Genomic DNA, 19,146 nt, shown 5'->3' with positions numbered 1-19,146 from the left:
GTTCTTGGTGTATTTAAGGCAAAGCACTTAAATAAAGGTGATTTTTTAAGTCACTAAAGTTCTATTAAGTGGCTAAATACAAACTGAATGAAAGTCATACTCCTCAGTCTGTTTTGGTGCTCTTTTGGAAGCGTTTAAAGATGAGCTGAGTCGACGCCTTTTGGGTGATAGTCCATTGCTATTACTGCTGAGGTTTTCCTGTTGAATTTGGCACTGAACTTCATCAATGATCTCCATACTTTCCATTTTTAAGGCTGCATAAAGTGGGCCCAACAAATACTGAGAAAGCAAAAATAATTTAAAAAACTATTTCTTAGAAAATAAGTTTATATGTATTATTCATAGATAGCAAAAATGCATTAGGTATTAAGATTCCAAAGAAGGTAAATTATTTTCAGAGTCTCATCAAACAAAACAAAAACCTAAGTTAATCTAATTATTTCACAGTGTATATATAGACACATATATAGCTCTATATCTAGAACTATGGTTCTACAGTTTTAGAAGGCCTAAGACAAATCCTTCTGTAACTTGTTTTCCCTTGACCAAAATGCCACAAAGAAAAATTCTACAAGGAAATGACTAACTTCTTTTATACAACAAATCTAGCAAGATTTACAGATAAAGTAAAATATTATTACATATAAACTAAAATATTTAATCAATTTATTGCATATCTATTGTATCACACTCCCACAGTTCAAATAGAAAAAAAGGCATAATTTGGCATGACTAGTACTATATACTCATAGATTTTCTAGAAGTGATCGATTATAACCTGTCAAAGAAAAAGTCTAGGTGAGTGCTCAAAGTTTTTGCAATGAAGTTGATACCTGGCCCCCTTTTAATTAATAATGCAACAAACATGTTTACTCTTCACAAACTGTACTTTAAAACATTCTACTCCATTGGCAATTCATTACCAACATAGTGAACAAATCTTTCTGAAACCAAATTAAAAATCCATAATAGGAAGTCAAAGTAGATTATAAAAAGTATCCCATTCTGAATGTACATTATTATAGATATTCTAGCAACCAAAAAAAGATATTCTATTTCCTCTTATTACTCTTGCACAATGCATCCGCTTAAATTAAGGCAAAAATATATGCTTAACAAGTAATCTTAAAAATGACTTACCTCCACATCTGCCTGAACTCCAAGCACATCTACAAGAGCTTTACAAATATTTCTCACATAAACCTTCCTGACTTGTAAAGCAGATTCATACCCAGCTGGCACATATTTAAGGAAATACTGCAGTAAGTGGCACAAAGCTGCTTTTAGCAAATCAGACTTAAGCTGCAAAAGCACACCATCTTCAAACATGACACAGAGTTTTTCTAGCAGCATATTTAAGTAGACAGGCTCAATATTTCTATAAGCTTCTGTTTCAGAGGAGAACAGGGTCTTTATCAGCTTTGATAATGGCTCTTCATAGAGTTTCAATTGGTCAGCATCCATTTCTACTAGTTGTTTTAATAATTCGAAAAATGAGCTGAAAAAAGTGCTGGCTGGTTGTGCTGGTAGTCCTCCAAGCTCAAAGAGTTCAGTTAAAAGGCTAATTGCTAAGGATTTAACTTTTGGACTCCCATACTCTAGCAGAACACAACCTATCTGCCAAAGTAAGAGTTCTTGCCTTCTAAAAAACACAATTGCAATAATACGAATAAGAACCGTCAATAAAGTGACTTCAATAAACTCTAAATTTTGCATGTTCATGAGCTGCAAAGGAGCTGGCTGTAAATATCCTACATGTTCATCGAATTGACTTAAAAACCGGTGAACTACCACTGGCCATTCCACAAAGTGTTCTACTGCATATCTTTTGTGGAAGTAAATCAAGTCTTCTAAAAGATGTAATAATTCCTTCATCAGTACTCCAAAAATAGCAGGGCTCTTGCTTTTAAAAAGAAATAATAATGCACAGATGACTTCACAGATTTTTTTGTGTAACATATGACAGGATGGAGTGGCTGCAATCCGCAGAAGTCTTGTTATGATCCAATTACTGAACTCTTTGAAATAAACAGAAAAAGATATTAAATAAATAAGTATATTAGAGTGCTACTTAATTTGCTAAATGCTTGATTTATTTTTAAAGTATAAACTTCATTGACAAAATAGTCTAAAACATTCCCTACACAATGGAAACATATTATAATAATTTAGAATACCAATTTGGAGTCAGACAAGATTCCAGCTTTCCACTTAGTAGTTGTGTGAACTTTTAATTTCTCTAAACTTCTATAACTTCATTTTGAAAAGGGGACAATGACATTTACTTTATGTTACCCCGACCAAGTAAGATAATATATATGAAATTTTCTGCATAGTGCCCAAAGTTAACTAAATGCTCAATATATAGTTATCATTCCCACAAATATTATTGAATGGTGACTCTGCCTTAGATACATAAGAACAAATCAGTCATAGTCTTGTCCTCCTAAATCCTACAATATAATTTCCTGAACTTTTAAATTGCAACTAAGAGATATATTTTATATCACAGTGTAGCATAAATATGCATATTATTTTATTTAATAAATGATAAAAGTTTAATAAAATATTACTTATCTGCAATGTACTATGATATTTCTAGTCAATTATATTTCATCTTTAATACCCACTAAATGGGTTATAACCTGTTGTTTAAAAGTCAGTGTAGCAAAGACTATAGATTAACAAGTATTTATATTTTTCCAGTGGTCATGTATGGATGTGAGTTGGACTGTGAAGAAAGCTGAGCACCGAAGAATTGATGCTTTTGAACTGTGGTGTTGGAGAAGACTCTTGAGAGTCCCTTGGACTGCAAGGAGATCCAACCAGTCCATTCTGAAGGAGATCAGTCCTGGGTGTTCATTGGAAGGACTGATGCTGAAGCTGAAACTCCAATACTCTGGCCACCTCATGCGAAGAGTTGACTCATTGGAAAAGACCCTGATGCTGGGAGGGACTGAGGGCAGGAGGAGAAGGGGATGACAGAGGATGAGATGGCTGGATGGCATCACCGACTCGAGTGACATGAGTTTGGGTGGACTACGGGAGTTGGTGATGGACAGGGAGGCCTGGTGTGCTGCGATTCATGGGGTCGCAAAGAGTCGGACACGACTGAGCGACTGAACTGAACTGATAATGTATTAATAGTTTAATACGTACCATGACAGAAGAAATGTAGAACACTTTGTATTAACACAGCATAAAGAAAGAGTAACTAAGCTAGTCCTAGCATAGACCATCAGTAATGGTCAGAAAAGACTTTTTAGAGAACATACTATCAAAGTTGACTCTTAAGATTCAAGCAAAAAATTTTTAAATACTCTATGCATTGTACAGAAAAAAAGATATTTGCTTTACATCTCTTTATGATGAAGCTAACAAAAGGACAAAAGTAGTGAGAATAAGGAGAAAAGCCTGGAAAAATGTTTCAACATCCAGAATGGGAGTAGTAAGCTTGTTCTGAGAGGGCCAAATATGAAATATTTCAGGCATGAGGGCCATATATGAAATATTTCAGGCTTAAGGGCCATATGATCTCCATGTCAACTACTCAGTTGCCTTTGAAGTAGCTGCAGACAATACATAATTGAATGATCATGGCTATGTTCCAACAAAACTTTGTTTCCAGAAACAGGCAGCCAGTCTATGAGCCATGGTTTGCTAATGCACGATCTAAGAAAAAGACATTATCAAAAACAGAAAAAAGAAAACTGCTTAAATGTTCAATGGCATATAAACATATTCAGTTACTTCTGCTCCATTTGTGGTATCTAGTTCATAATAAAAGAAAACAAGGATGCATGAAATAAAACCATTTTGCTCCCTCAACTTATAGCAAATTTGACCAAAATACGCATAACAATGTGTTTGTGACATTTCAGGAGAGTAGAAGAGGCAGAATTCATAAAAGAGATCAAAAATAAATGTACAAACAGCAGAACTGACCAATACAACTGCCTTTGGCTTCATTTTGCCCATGGCTTCCATTCACATTTACAAACATAAGTGGGGATGACTTCATGATATGCTGGATGAAATCAAGCAACATCACAGAGGTTGGCTGAGAGTCAGTTTTCTTCACAAGTTCCAGAGCAACTAAAACAACAAAAGATTCATTTTAAAAAGTCATAACAAATTAAATGGCAGTTTTTTTGTTAAGAAACTAGTCTCTGGTGACAAGAATTATGTCCAACATAGTGCTTATGATAAATTCATGGGACTAAACACTACAATCCTATCTTCCTAATTTTAAATGTTTAATAATCACATGTACTCATCTATCATATATCCATTTACCAAACATGTAGGCTATAGGCCTATAATATTCCTGGCACTGTGTTAAAATCTGAGGATTAAAAAAAAACCCCTAACAATCAGATGAGGGAGTCAGACAAATAAACTAGTAATTATATCAATAATATGATGTGTTAACTACACTAATCTACAATAAATGAAACAAGGGTCTGGAAAGAGCCTGTGAAGGAGTTGATTCCTAGATGATGAGAAGTTGGTCAAACAGAGACGGTAAGGACAAGTGGTCTAAACAGATGGAGAACCATATAAAAACACATTTTGCAAGTACTCAGTAGTCCTTTGTTATTTTTCAGGAACTCAAAATTTTACTGATTGAAAAAGAAAGGCTAGATGCCTATTGTAATTCTTAAAATCTATGTCAAATTTGGAATTAAATTTATAAATCATGAGCCACATGCCACTCCAGATTGTCCCTTCCATGTAATTTCAACAGACATGGCACATATGATACCATCTTACCAAGTTGGTAGGATTTGTCTTTTAGATCGTCACAAACAGTAAATAGTTGATTCAACAACTCACAGAATCTTATTACCTTTCATTGACAAAGTGGCCAACTCTTATACAAAGAGTTTCTTAAAATGGCATTTGCTGTTTTCCAACCACTGACATAAGACCTATCTAAAAGAGAACTTGCCAAATATTTTTATTTAAAATAATTCATATATCAAAGAAGAATCATGGCAAGCACTATCTAGATAACAATGAGGAAAACAGAATTGTTTTAAAAGTGTAAATCACATTATATAATAAGTAATACATACTTTAATATGAACAACAACAAGTAACTATCGTAAGTCCTAACTATATATCTAAAGCTACATGGAGAAAAATGCTACTATAATGTGTATACATGAAAAAGAAAACAATTATGATTTATATCAGAAATAACTTTTTCTTACCAACATTTACGTCTGTAAGTATTCGGTCAATGAACTGACATAGAATTTGTCTTGGCTTCTGTACAACAGTATTATATTCCTCTGGACTGGCACTAAAACACAAATAAAATGTTTTTAACCCTTAAAGGGATGATACCATGGATAATACCACTCTAACAGCAGCAAGTGAAGATGAATTAAAGACCCTCTTGATGAGGGTGAAGGAGGAGACTAAAAAAGCCAGATTAAAACTAAATATTAAAAAAACTAATATCATGGCATCCAGCCCCATTACTTCATGGCAAATAGAAGGGGAGAAGGTGGAAACAGTGACAGATTTCCTCGTCTTGGGCTCTAAAAATCACTGTGGATGGTGACTGCAGCCAGGAAATCAGAAGACAATTGCTTCTTGGCAGGAAAGCTATGACAAACCTAGACAGTGTGTTGAAAAGCAGAGACATCATTCAGCCAACAAAGGTCCAAACAGTCAAGGCTATGGTCTTCCCAATGGTCACACAGGGTTATGAAAGCTGGACTGTAAAGAAGGCAGAGCACCAAAGAATTAATGCCTCTGAACTGTGGTGCTAGAGAAGACTCTTGAGAGTCCCTTGGACAGCAAGGAGATCAAACTAGGCAATCTTAAAGGAAATCAACCCTGAATACTCATTGGAAGGACTGATGTTGAAGTTGAAGCACTGGTATTTTGGTCACCTGATGTGAACAGCCAACTCTGGAAAAGTCCCTGATGGCAGGGACTGAGGGAACAAAGAAAGAGGGTGTCAAAGGATAAGATGGCTGGATGGCATCACCAATGCAATGGACATGAACTTGGGCAAACTCTGGGAGATGATGAGGGACAGGGAGGCTTGGCGTGCTGCAATCCATGGGGTCACAAACAGTTGGACACAACTAGGCGAATGAACAACAACCCTTAAAGGGACTCACGATTTCATCTGTAAAAAATTCTCTAAAGTTGAACTTACCAAATGTGTTTAGTTTTAATGTTGACACTGATAGTATTCTGCAAAGTATACAATCTGCAAAGTCTAGACCTGTCTTGCCCAATATGGTAAACCTTTACCACACGCTATTGAGAACCTGATATATAGCTAGTCCAAAATGAGATGTGCTACAAGTATGAAATACACATTGGATTTGGAATATTCACTACCAAAAATGTGTAATACTGCATTAATAATGTTATATTAATTACATGTTAAAATGATAACATCTGGATATACTGAGTTAAATAATATATGTTGGGTTTCTTTAGTTTCTTTTATTTTAATAGAAGCATAATTAACTTATGACATTGTATTAGTTTGTGGTTTACAGCAAAGTGAATCAGTTATCATATATTCTTTTCCATATTATTTTCTATTATGGTTTATTACAGGATATTCAATATAGCTTTCTGTGCTATACAATAGGATGCTGTTGTTTATCCATCTGTATATAATAATTTGCATCTGCTAGTCCCAAACTCCCATCCAACTCTCCCCTGCTCCCCACCTTTGGCAGCCACAAGTCTGTTCTCTATGTGTGAGTCTGTTTCTGATTCATAAATAAGTTCATTTGTGTTGTATTTTAAATTCCATATATAAGTGATATATACAATATGGTAATAATATATATTGCTAAAATTAATTTCACCTATTTCCATTATGTAATGTGAGAAACTTTCAATTATATATGTGACTGCCTTCATATTTCTATTGAATAGATCTAGACTTCTAGAAAAATCAAAAGAAAACAGTTTCTTCAACAAAGAAATTCCAAGGGAATAAAGAGAGAAGAAACCTTTAATGAAAACTTAAGAACCGTATCGACTAAGTACAGTGGCTAGTCCTACATTGGATTCTGAATCAAGAATAAAAATAGCAAACTATAAATGACAACTGAGAAAATTTGAGCAGCCTAGATATTTGATGTTTTTAAGAAATTAAAGTTTTAGGTATGAAAATGGTATTGTGGTATGTCTAAAAAGTCTTTACACTCTAGAAATAGTGGTATTTCGCTTACTCCTTGGAAGGAAAGTTATGACCAACCTAGACAGCATATTCAAAAGCAGAGACATTACTTTGCAAACAAAGGTTCATCTAGTCAAGGCTATGGTTTTTCCTGTGGTCATGTATGGATGTGAGAGTTGGACTGTGAAGAAGGCTGAGCGCCGAAGAATTGATGCTTTTGAACTGTGGTGTTGGAGAAGACTCTTGAGAGTCCCTAGACTGCAAGGAGATCCAACCAGTCCATTCTGAAGGAGATCAGCCCTGGGATTTCTTTGGAGGGAATGATGCTGAAGCTGAAACTCCAGTACTTTGGCCACCTCATGTGAAGAGTTGACTCATTGGAAAAGACTCTGATGCTGGGAGGGATTGGGGGCAGGAGGAGGAGGGGACGACAGAGGATGAGATGGCTGGATGGCATCACTGACTTGATGGACGTGAGTCTCAGTGAACTCCGGGAGTTGGTGATGGACAGGGAGGCCTGGCGTGCTGCGATTCATGGGGTTGCAAAGAGTCGGACACGACTGAGTGACTGATCTGATCTGATCTGATTGATAAAATGATGTCTGGAATTTGCTGCAAAGTACTCTCAGGAGTAGATTTAAATCTATTAAGAAATCTATTTAAATCTATTGAGAAATAGATTTAAGGGACTAAATCCGATAGACAGAGTGCCTGATGAACTATGGACGGAGGTTCGTGACATTGTACAGGAGACAGGGAGAAAGACCATCCCCAAGAAAGAGAAACGCAAAAAAGCAAAATGGCTGTCTGAGAAGGCCGTACAAACAGCTGTGAAAAGAAAAGAAGCAAAAAACAAAGGAGAAAAGAAAAGATATACCCATTTGAATGCAGAGTTACAAAGAATAGCAAAGAGAGATAAGAAAGCCTTCCTCAGTGATCAGTGCAAACAAATAGAGGAAAACAATAGAATGGGAAAGAGTAGAGATCTCTTCAAGAAAATCAGAGATACCAAGGGAACATTTCATGCAAAGATGGGCTCGATAAAGGACAGAAATGGTTTGGACCTAACAGAAGCAGAAGATATTAAGAGGTGGTGGCAAGAATACACAGAAGAACTATACAAAAAAGATCTTCACAACACAGATGATTATGGTGTGATCACTCACCTAGAGCCAGACATCCAGGAATGCAAAGTCAAGTGGGCCTTAGGAAGCATTACTATAAACAAAGCTAGTGGAGGTGAAGGAATTCCAGTTGACCTAGTTCAAATCCTAAAAGATGATGCTGTGAAAGTGCTGCATTCAATATGCCAGCAATTTTGGAAAACTGGACAGTGGCCACAGGACTGGAAAAGGTCACTTTTCATTCCAGTCCCTAAGAAAGGCAATGCCAAAGAATACTCAAACTACCGCACAATTGCACTCATCCCAGGGACCGGGGAGCATGGTGGGCTGCCGTCTATGGGGTTGCACAGAGTCGGACACAACTGAAGCAACTTAGCAGCAGCAACAGCACACGCTAGTAAAGTAATGCTCAAAATTCTCCAAGCCAGGCTTCAGCAATACATGAACCGTGAACTTCCTGATGTTCAAGCTGGTTTTAGAAAAGGCAGAGGAACCAGAAATCAAATTGCCAATATCCGCTGGATCATCGAAAATACAAGACAGTTTCAGAAAAACATCTATTTCTGCTTTATTGACTACGCCAAAGCCTTTGACTGTGTGGATCACAATAAACTGTGGAAAATTCTGAAAGAGATGGGAATAACAGACCACCTGACCTGCCTCTTGAGAAATCTGTATTCAGGTCAGGAAGCAACAGTTAGAACTGGACATGGAACAACAGACTGGTTCCAAATCAGGAAAGGAGTACGTCAAGGCTGTATATTGTCACCCTGCTTATTTAACTTATATGCAGAATACATCATGAGAAACACTGGTCTGGATGAAGCACAAGCTGGAATCAAGATTGCCAGGAGAAATATGTAACCTCAGATATGCAGATGACACCACCCTTATGGCAGAAAGCTAAGAAGAACTAAAGAGCCTCTTGATGAAAGTGAAAGAGGAGAGTGAAAAAGTTGGCTTAAAGCTCAACATTCAGAAATCTAAGATCATGGCATCTTGTCCCATCACTTCATGGCAAATAGATGAGGAAACACTGGAAACAGTGAGAGGCTTTATTTTTCAGTTCAGTCGCTCAGTCGTGTCCAACTCTTTGCGACCCCATGAATCGCAGCACACCAGGCCTCCCTGTCCATCATCAACTCCAGGAGTTCACCCAGACTCAATCCATCAAGTCAATGATGCCATCCAGCCATCTCATCCTCTGTCGTCCCCTCCTCCTCCTGCCCCCAATCCCTCCCAGCATCAGAGTCTTTTCCAATGAGTCAACTCTTCACATGAGGTGCCCCCAAGTACTGGAGTTTCAGCTTTAGCATCATTCCTTCCAAAGAAATCCCAGGGCTGATCTCCTTCAGAATGGACTGGTTGGATCTCCTTGTAGTCTAAGGGACTCTCAAGAGTCTTCTCCAACACCACAATTCAAAAGCATCAATTCTTCGGCGCTCAGCTTTCTTCACAGTCCAACTCTCACATCTATACATGACCACTGGAAAAACCATAGCCTTGACTAGATGGACCTTTGATGGCAAAGTAATGTCTCTGCTTTTGAATATGCTATCTAGGTTGGTCATAACTTTTCTTCCAAGGAGTAAGCGTCTTTTAATTTCATGGCTGCAGTCACCATCTGCAGTGATTTTGAAGCCCCAAAAAATAAAGTCTGACACTGTTTCCATTGTTTCCCCATCTATTTCCCATGAAGTGATGGGACAAGATGCCATGATCTTCATTTTCTGAATGTTGAGTTTTAAGCCAACTTTTTCACTCTCCTCTTGCACTTTCATCAAGAGGCTTTTTAGTTCCTCTTCACTCTCTGCCATAAGGGTGGTGTCGTCTGCATATCTGAGGTTATTGATATTTCTCCCGGCAATCTTGATTCCAGCTTGTGCTTCTTCCAGCCCAGCATTTCTCATGATGTACTCTGCATATAAGTTCAATAAGCAGGGTGACAATATACAGACTTGACGTACTCCTTTCCTGATTTGGAAACAGTCTTTTGTTCTATGTCCAGTTCTAACTGTTGCTTCCTGACCTGCATACAAATTTCTCAAGAGGCAGGTCAGGTGGTCTGTTATTCCCATCTCTTTCAGAATTTTCCACAGTTTATTGTGATCCACACAAAAGCTTTGGCATAGTCAATAAAGCAGAAATAGATATTTTTCTGGAACTTTCTTGCTTTTTTGATGATCCAGCAGATGTTGGCAATTTGGTCTCTTTATTTTGGGGGAATCCAATTATAACTGATTACATACAGGACCCAAGGCATCTACAGTATATAACTGCCATGATGGAAATGGTCCCGATACATAGTAAACAGTCCAAAAAACTTTGTTGAATGAATCAGTGGTTCATAAGAATCTTTCTGAATCTTATGCCTCCTTCATCCTTAATGTATAATCTTTTCCGAACCTGCGGAATATCTACCAATAGACCATAGGATCCTAGAGGTGGGAGATTATGTTTCTCTATGAATTTCTGCACTACCAAGAGACCATAAGCTGCTGCAGAAGAGAAACTGTCTTTTAATTCTCTTTGCATTGCCTACACCCCACCTAGAATTGTGTCCTGTTTGACAAAAAAAACCATTAAATGAAATAATAAATATTTACAAATAATGTAAACCTTAGGCACACAGAATCAAAGAATAAGTAGTTATACATGAAAGAGAAAAAACTGTGTTATTTATCTTATTATTTAAATCAGAACTGGCCAATAGAAATATAATGCAAGCCACATGCATAATTATAAATTTTCTAATAATCACATTAAGAATGTAAAGAGAAACAGGCAATTTTCATTACAATAATATGTCAAAAATATTATCTGAAAATGTAATCAATATAAAAATTATTAATGAGATTGTTTATACTCCTTTCGGGAACTAAGTCTTTGAAACCTAGTATCTCATATTTATAGCATATCTCAATTTTAGATTAGACACATGTGAAATGCTCAGTGGCCACATAAAGTTGGTGTCTATAGTATACTATAGGACATCACAGATTTAATATAACCAAAAAATTTTCAAGTCTGAAATTACAAGGTAACATGACTTATTTTAGACAAAATCAGGAGATTTTATCATAAACCAAGTATAATTTGACAAGTGTCACTTAAAAATGTGAATGAGGAGGTCTGTGGTGAAGAGGAACTGGGATTGTGGGTGGTGGTGAGAGTTTCCTATAAAGTCTAAGTCTGTAAAAAAGACTATGCATTCATGTGTCATTTGCATAATTTAAAAAAATCAGTTTATAAAGGTGAAGTGATTATCATTTATTAGATGTACTATTGGAATAAAGAAATTCATGGGAGGGTAAGCATTTCTTATTTTGCAACCTCGACATTAGGTGATGGACAGGGAGGCCTGGTGTGCTGCGATTCATGGGGTCGCAAAGAGTCAGACACAACTGAGGGACTGAACTGAACTGAACTGAAGAGGGCATACTTTTTCAAAAGTATACAATAATATTTGGGTGGTAATTTTAGTATCACATAGAGTTTGGATACATTTAACAAACAGTTGAGCACTTCGCCTGGGCAAGCATCAAATGTCAGGAAAACGAAGATGCCATGTATTTACCAAGTTGATGCTTTTGAAGTGTGGTGTTGCAGAAGACTCTTGAGAGTCCCTTGGACTGCAAGGAGATCAAACCAGTAAATCCTAAAGGAAATCAGTTCTGAATATTCACTGGAAGGACTGATGCTGAAGCTGAAGCTCCAATACTTTGGCCACCTGATGCAAAGGGCTGACTCATTAGAAAAGACCCTGATGCTGGGAAAGATTGAAGGCAGGAGGAGAAGGGGACGACAGAGGATGAGACAGTTGGATGGCATCACCGACTCAATGGACATTGAGTTTGAGCAACCTCCGGGAGCTGGTGATGGACAGGGAAGCCTGGCATGCTGCAGTCCATGGCGTTGCAAAGAGTCGGACACAACTGAGCAACTGAACTGAACTGATGTATCTGCTCTAAACCAATGAGTAGTTTAAAGGAGAAAAAAGTAAAAAGGCAATTTTAACACAGTGTGGTTAAGAGTTAATACAGCCAAGACAGAACATAGAAGGGACTCTAAGTTCTGAGCAGGACCTGGAGGAGTCAAGGCCCTTGGAGGAGTCAAGGCTCCCTGGACGAGGTGACACAAAGTAGAATCCCTAGGGGACTAGGCAGGTAAAATAAGGGAAGGAAGAGGGGTATTCCTGCGGAGGAAACGTGTAAAGGCTCAGGAAAAAGAACACAAGCTGCTCTAGAAACTGTCAGCGGGTCTGCATGGCCAAAGACCAGGGAGGCATTATCTGGAAATGAAGCTGAAGAGGGACGATAAGGTCAAAGCTCAAAGAACCGACTATGGAGTTTGAATTCTGTACTGAAGGCTGTCAGGAGCCGCTTTAGGCATTACTGACAAAATGGAGGCATGGCCCTAAACCCCCTCCCTTTGTTCTGTAGACGTGGACCTGGAATGAAGGAGTTAGGCTTTGTGATTCTGACTTGTTTTTCCCTTTCCTCGGCTGAGTTGACTGAAGAGAATATTAAGGTGCTTATTGTTTTTGAGAGGAGCATGAGAAGGCATAAAGCCTTCTGCAGCTGTGCTCAGAGAATAATTCATAAAGTTAATCACTGACATTTGTTCAAGGACTTTTACAAAAAAGTGTTCCAGGGTGAGCACACAGGCCGCAGCTTGAGACCATGGGAGGGATTACTATCTGAAGCCTATTTGTGAGGAAAGTGTTATGGCAAAGGAGTTTGCTGAATTTAGGGCTTAGGAATAATTAAAATAGTTAGAAGCTAAAGATTTAAGGGATGCAGTAATGTTAGTATATTCTACTATAGCTTATAGAAATTAGGGACTTTAGAGATATTATTAGCTAGAAGCCCTAAGAAACAGTGAGCTTAGGATACTAGGGGCAAACAGGACTTAGATAAGAAATAAACTGAGGAATGTGGTATGCAGCCCAGACATTAGCATGAGTTACAGTGTATTCACAAGGACACATGAGAAAAAGTAGATAAGAAAATCACTGAGGAAGGAACTCCTTTTGAGAGGCAACAATGATTTTTGGAGAAAAATAAATTTGGGTCAATGGGAACTAAAAATATCAAACCTCTGACCTAATGCTTTTGTAAAAGTATAAAAAAGAATCATAAGCTTGAAATAAACAGGCAGTCCAAGAAAACTGAGAGGCTGCCTCAGTTTCTCGCCGACACCGCTCACCCCTTCAGGTTGAATCCCTGGCTGCTGGAGTTGGACTCTGGCAGAAGGCGATGGGACTGCAAAAGATTCTAAGTAAGTGAATGAATTTACATGTTTTAAAAACATGAATTCAATTATGTTAATTCCATGGCTTCCTATTGAACTTAAAGTCTACCCTATAAAATGCTAAAGTATCTGGTCTCTGCGTACCCCTCCATCCTTAATACTATTCTCCTCTTTGCTCCCTATGTTCCAGGCTTCTTCCTCTTCTTTACAAAGCAGGCTTATTCCCACCTAGGGATCTTTGTATTTCCTATTCCATCTCAGACACTTCTCCTCTCAGTTTCACATTATGAGCTTCTTCTCACCATCTAAACCTTCTCTAGTGGCTAATGTTGCTGTTCTCCAGTCCCTCATCTCCCTCCCATTGTCTCATTTAACATTTTAATGGGAACTATCACTATTGGAAAATATTTTGTGATTACAAAGTAATTTTAAACAGGAAAGTCAGAGACGGTCCTTGGAAATGATATCTGAATGGAATCAGCCAGTGTTTAGATAGAAGAAACAACAAGTGTAAAGGATGAAGGCAGGAATGACCTTGGTGTACTCTAAAAATAGGGCCAATGTCATTGGAGTAGAGTGGGCAAGGGATGAATACACGGCTGTGAGGAGAGGCAGGCAGAAGCCAGATTATGGTGGACCTTAGAGACGCTCGGAAGGAGTTTGGATTTTATTCTAAGTATGCTGGAAAACCAAGGGAAGATTTTGAGCAGGGGGATAATGTTATATAATCTACAATATGATTCATGGTTGTAAAAATCACTTTGGTTGCTGAGTAGGAAATCCACTGTGAGTGGGTAAAAGTAGAAATGAAGAGATTAACTGGGAAATTACTTTAATAGTCTAGATAAGAAATTATGGTGATAGCAGTGGAGATGGTGAAAAGTGTTTTTTTAAAGGTAGGGTGGACAGGATTTGCTGATGGATTATTAAGGCATAAAGGAAAAAAAATTAAGGATAACGCTTAGGCTTTTGGTTGGTAAATTTATAATAACCTGGGAAGGAACAGATTTAAGGACAGTAAATCACAAGTGCTGCTTTGAATATATTAATTTTAATTTCTGAGTGTAGATGTTGAGTAAGAACCTAACATATATCTTTGGGCTAGAGATATAAATTTGGGAGCCTTCAGCATATGCATGCATGTGTGCTAAGTCACTTCAGTCATGTCTGATTCATTTTTGATGCTATGGACCATAGTCCACCAGGCTCCTCTGTCCATGGGATTCTCCAAGCAGGAATACTGGAGTGGGTTGCCATGCTCTCCCCCAGGGGCTCTCCCTGACCCAAGGATCAAACCCACGTCTTTTACATCTCCTACATTGGCAGGTGAATTCTTTACCACTAGCACCACCTGGGAAACCCTATCAGAACACAGGCAATATTTAAAGCCATGGGACTAGACAAGTTACTGAGGAATAAGATGGAAAGAGGGGTTTGTGTGGTTAAGAATCCACCTTTCAATGCAGGGCACACTGGTTTGATCCCTAGTCTGATAAGATCCCACAGGCTGTGAGGCAACTAAGTCCGTGTGCCACACCTACTCAGCCCACACACCTAGAACCCATGCTCCACAACAAGAGAAGCCTCTGCAATGAGAAGACCTCACACTGCAACTAGAGAGCAGCCCCAGCTCGCCACAACTGAAGAAAGGCTGTGTGCAGCAACGAAGACCCATCACAGCCAAAAATAAATAAAATAACAATAAACGAATATTAAAAAAGAAAAAAGATGAAAAGAAGACTAAGGATACAGCCGAAAGCACATATGGAGTCAAGAACGATGCCCAGATTTCTGGTTTGGAAAAATGAATGAACATGGCATCATTTACTGAGATATCCCTACCTCAGCAAATGAGAGAATTAAAAAAAAAAAGCTTGGAGAGGTTGGGATATGTGGAGAATTTGTACTGGATATATTGAGTCTTAACTGTACACAGGACACCCAGGGAACAAGTGGGTTACACTAACAACTGCCAATATACAGTTGCATTTTGGTTCTACAGGAAGGAAATATGGTTTGGAGACACACATCTGGAGTCATCAAATAGCAGATGGTAGTCAAAGGCAGGAGAATGGATGAGAATACCAGAAAGGCTATGCAGAGAAAAAAAAGTTCAACCAGCAAAAAACAGGAGCAAAATTTATCCCTGAGAGACAGAGGAAGAAGAGACTACACATTAAAATGGTAACATCTTACTTTTTTCAGAAATGTAACAGTGTGATCAATTAAAGGGGGGGGTGGGGAATGGGAAAATAAAGCTTTGATGGCTTGACTCTGGAAACCTAGCTCCAATAACTGCTATCTCTTTGACTTTAATCCTTCAATTTTCATGACTCCATTTCTTAATCAAGTGATAGTATCTGCTCCATTCTCCCAGATCATGGAGATACTGGGAGACTGAATAAGCGTGAATGAAGCAGTTGCAATGAAAAAATCATGATCATTAAGAACTATTACTAGACAATTCTATGTGTCAGTTTCTCTACTCCTTCTATTAGAATGGCTACAAATGAGTAAAAGGTAACCTAAGTTCTGTTGATGAAAGAGAGTATAAACAAATCCAAGATACTATTATTTTCATTAACAAGTATCACAGAGGAAGACAGAAAAGGGAAGAGAAGTAATAATCAGTAAGTTCCAAAAGCAAGGCGGGGAAAACACACTGAGCTTCACACTGAGCCTGAAAGATGAAATCTGTATATCAGTTTCCCATATGAACACTTGCCTTCATCTTATTTTAGAAAGGCAGATGTTACTTTACAAAATGTTAACACAAGTATGCTTGTAACATTCATGCAAAGTGGGGAAAAAATTATACACACAACAATAGGATGATTCAGTTAAGATAAGTATGGTCCCTTCATTTATATCTTCCTATCTATGTAACTGAGGAAGACTAAATGTCAATGTCTGTAGGATCTACAAGTGGAGATAGACACAAATGTATGGCAAAAAGAAAGGGAATTAAATATCCCATGGGATTAACGTCAGTTGTGGCTGTGTGCTAAGTTTCCAAGCAGTTTAAGAAATCGAAAAGCAACTATTCCCATTGACAGTTCAACTGCAGCCGTGGTACAAGCCCACTTATTTTCTATTCACAGTGTATTATAAAAATTAAACAAACAAAAACCCCGTCTCTCGTCTTCAGGCCAGGTTTAGGAAAGGCTATGTGTGTGTTGAATGGGGGATAGCAGCCACTGACATCTGTCCCCTCTCTTTCGGCAGCTCGTTTACAGAATCTTACTTTTACTTGGGTGGTAAAGAATCCACCTGCCAACTCAGGAAACGTGGGTTCGTTCTATTGCTGGGTCGGGAAGACCCACTCCAGTGTTCTTGTCTGGAAAATCCCTTGGATAAAGGAGCCTGGTTGGCTGGGGACAAAAATGCTATTGACAGAGGAGCCTGGCAGGCTGCAGTCCACAGGGTCACAAAGAGTCAAACAGACATGACGTTTACAGGAAATAACAACTCGCAACTGGAACACTAAGCTATCTTCAAATTTTAGTAACATTCTGTGAACATTTATGCTTTGTGGACGTTGTGGGAGATCCCTGGGATTTCTGAATAAAATAATGTTTTGAAGAGTGGATGATCAGTACGAAAAGGTCCCATCTCCAGAATGGCCTATGGTCTAATTTAGAAACTTTTTAAAACAACTGGGCTTCCTTGCACAAAATCAGAACGAGTGATTTTTCTTCCGAGGGTAGTTTTGGGTCAAAAAGCTAAATACCAATACCAAATACTAAATACCAACAGTGATCATAAAGTATAGGAACTGGGGAAAGTGCAGGGGGCAAGCACCCTATCTAAGGGACGAGGCTTTGAGAAGCAAATGAGTGAAGGAAAGGGACGAGAAAGTGATCAGAAGGCAACTTCCCTCCCGCCACTGAGGCAATCCCCTGGGGATCGGGATGGGGGGTGGGGAAAGAACTCCCGCCCGCGGCTCAGGTAAAGTGGAACCAACAGACGACCCGTCCCCTCCAACCCGTATCCCGCGGGTCTGCGGCGACTCCCCGCGCCCCGCGACCTTTCAACGGCCTCTCTGAGGGAGAAGCGCTCCAGTCAGCCGTGGAGCATCTCCACAAGGGCCGCGGTCGGGGTTGAGGGGATCGGAGCCGGGACGCGCGCGACCGGTGAGGAGGAGCACGTTAGACGCCAGCCTGGCCCTACCTGCCCAGCTCCCGGAGGGCTGGGATCATAGACGCCAGCTCCAAGCCATGCTCGCCCATTCTGAGGACGCGCTGCACTCTTCAATTACTACGAGGCGGGCTCCTGGCGTCTCCACAACTACCTCTGATGAGGAGGCGCGGCGCCCGACGGAGACTCGCGGGGCCCAAAACTCCTCCCGGAAGCCGCGGCCGGTCAGCTCTCTAGGTCTGATTCGTTTCCGCGTAGGACCCGGGGGAGGCCTGGCGGCCGTGAGGGGGCGTGGCGAGGGGCGGGACGCGCTCCGGTCGGGTTTCCCGGGTAAGGTTCTTTCTGAGCCTGGAGCGCCCGGCAGGCGAGATTTGCTAGTTTTGGTTTTTAGCTGCTCCGCTCTATCACTCCCAGCCACAGAGGCTCAGAGAAGCCAGACTTCTGAATCTGGGGACAACAGGGGCGTGGTGGGGACCAACCCAGAATCCCTCGCATCAGAAACTTGAAAACTGAGGCAATTCAGCAGCTAAAGGCCCGGAATTAGATCGCCGGTTTCCTCCCCTCGGAGTCACGCTCCCAGGTTCCTCATTTTCTACCACTCTTGACATCCTTTCTGAGAGTTATGGGGCAGAAGTTGGGCTCCTTCTTGTCCTTTCTGTTTCAGCAGATTTCACCACCCTCCCTCCCCCGCCAACTAGACGTCTCTCTTAGGTTTCCTTGAGGGTTCTCGCACTTTTAATATTGAAAAAGAGAGTTGAATTGTATTTATTTGTGTTTCATAAAGTAAGCAACAGTGCTATGTATTTAATATATTTATGTCACCGTTACGGGCATCTATTACCTGTGATTTAATTTTTAAAGTAAAATCAGTGGTTTTTGGCTGTGGATATTTTCTAGCTCAACCCAGTTTGTTTATGAAAAATGGTCATAATAAGAGACTGTTAACATGTCAAAATTATGTATTTGATCACACAAGGCGTGCGGTGTGCTTACATTTGTTACTTAGCAAATGAGAATAATCATTATACAGTATCTTAAAAAAAAAAAAAACTCAAAGTGATGGAGTGACAGCCAAATACACTCCTGCCTCGGGATTTTTTGCATTTGTTGCACCCTTTGTCACCCTGCTTATTTAACTTATATGCAGAGTACATCATGAGAAACGCTGGGATGGAGGAAGCACAAGCTGGAATCAAGATTGCCAGGAGAAATATCAATAACCTCAGATATGCAGATGACACCACCCTTATGGCAGAAAGGGAAGAAGAACTAAAGGGCCTCTTGATGAAATTGAAAAAGGAGAGTAAAAAAGTTGGCTTAAAGCTCAACATTCAGATAACGAACATCATGGCATCCAGTCCCGTTACTTCATGGCAAATAGATGGGGAAACTGGAAACAGTGGCTGACTTTATTTTTCTGGGCTCCAAAATCACTGCAGATGGTGATTGCAGCCATGAAATTAAAAG

General features: G+C 39.4%; 1 protein-coding gene across 2 annotated transcripts in view; it reads right to left on the bottom strand.

Annotated features, from left to right (window-relative positions):
• The window catches only part of ATR (ATR serine/threonine kinase), a 117,918-nt gene extending 99,999 nt beyond the window's left edge, over window positions 1-17,919 (bottom strand). For both annotated transcript variants that reach the window (XM_055569451.1, XM_055569452.1), the window contains exons 1-5: window positions 17,713-17,919; window positions 5,217-5,308; window positions 3,946-4,095; window positions 1,141-2,018; window positions 101-279 (exon numbers count right to left, since the gene is read on the bottom strand). In XM_055569451.1, the coding sequence (XP_055425426.1) occupies window positions 101-279; window positions 1,141-2,018; window positions 3,946-4,095; window positions 5,217-5,308; window positions 17,713-17,771 (1,358 nt within the window). In that variant the 5' untranslated portion in view covers window positions 17,772-17,919. The remainder of the gene's footprint in view (window positions 1-100; window positions 280-1,140; window positions 2,019-3,945; window positions 4,096-5,216; window positions 5,309-17,712) is intronic.
• Window positions 17,920-19,146: the final 1,227 nt, after the last annotated feature.

Source organism: Bubalus kerabau, chromosome 2 (genome assembly GCF_029407905.1).
Source record: "Bubalus kerabau isolate K-KA32 ecotype Philippines breed swamp buffalo chromosome 2, PCC_UOA_SB_1v2, whole genome shotgun sequence".
NCBI classification, from domain to species: domain Eukaryota; kingdom Metazoa; phylum Chordata; class Mammalia; order Artiodactyla; family Bovidae; genus Bubalus; species Bubalus kerabau.
Note: the sequence above shows the minus strand (reverse complement) of the source record. Positions and strands in the feature narration are given on the sequence as shown.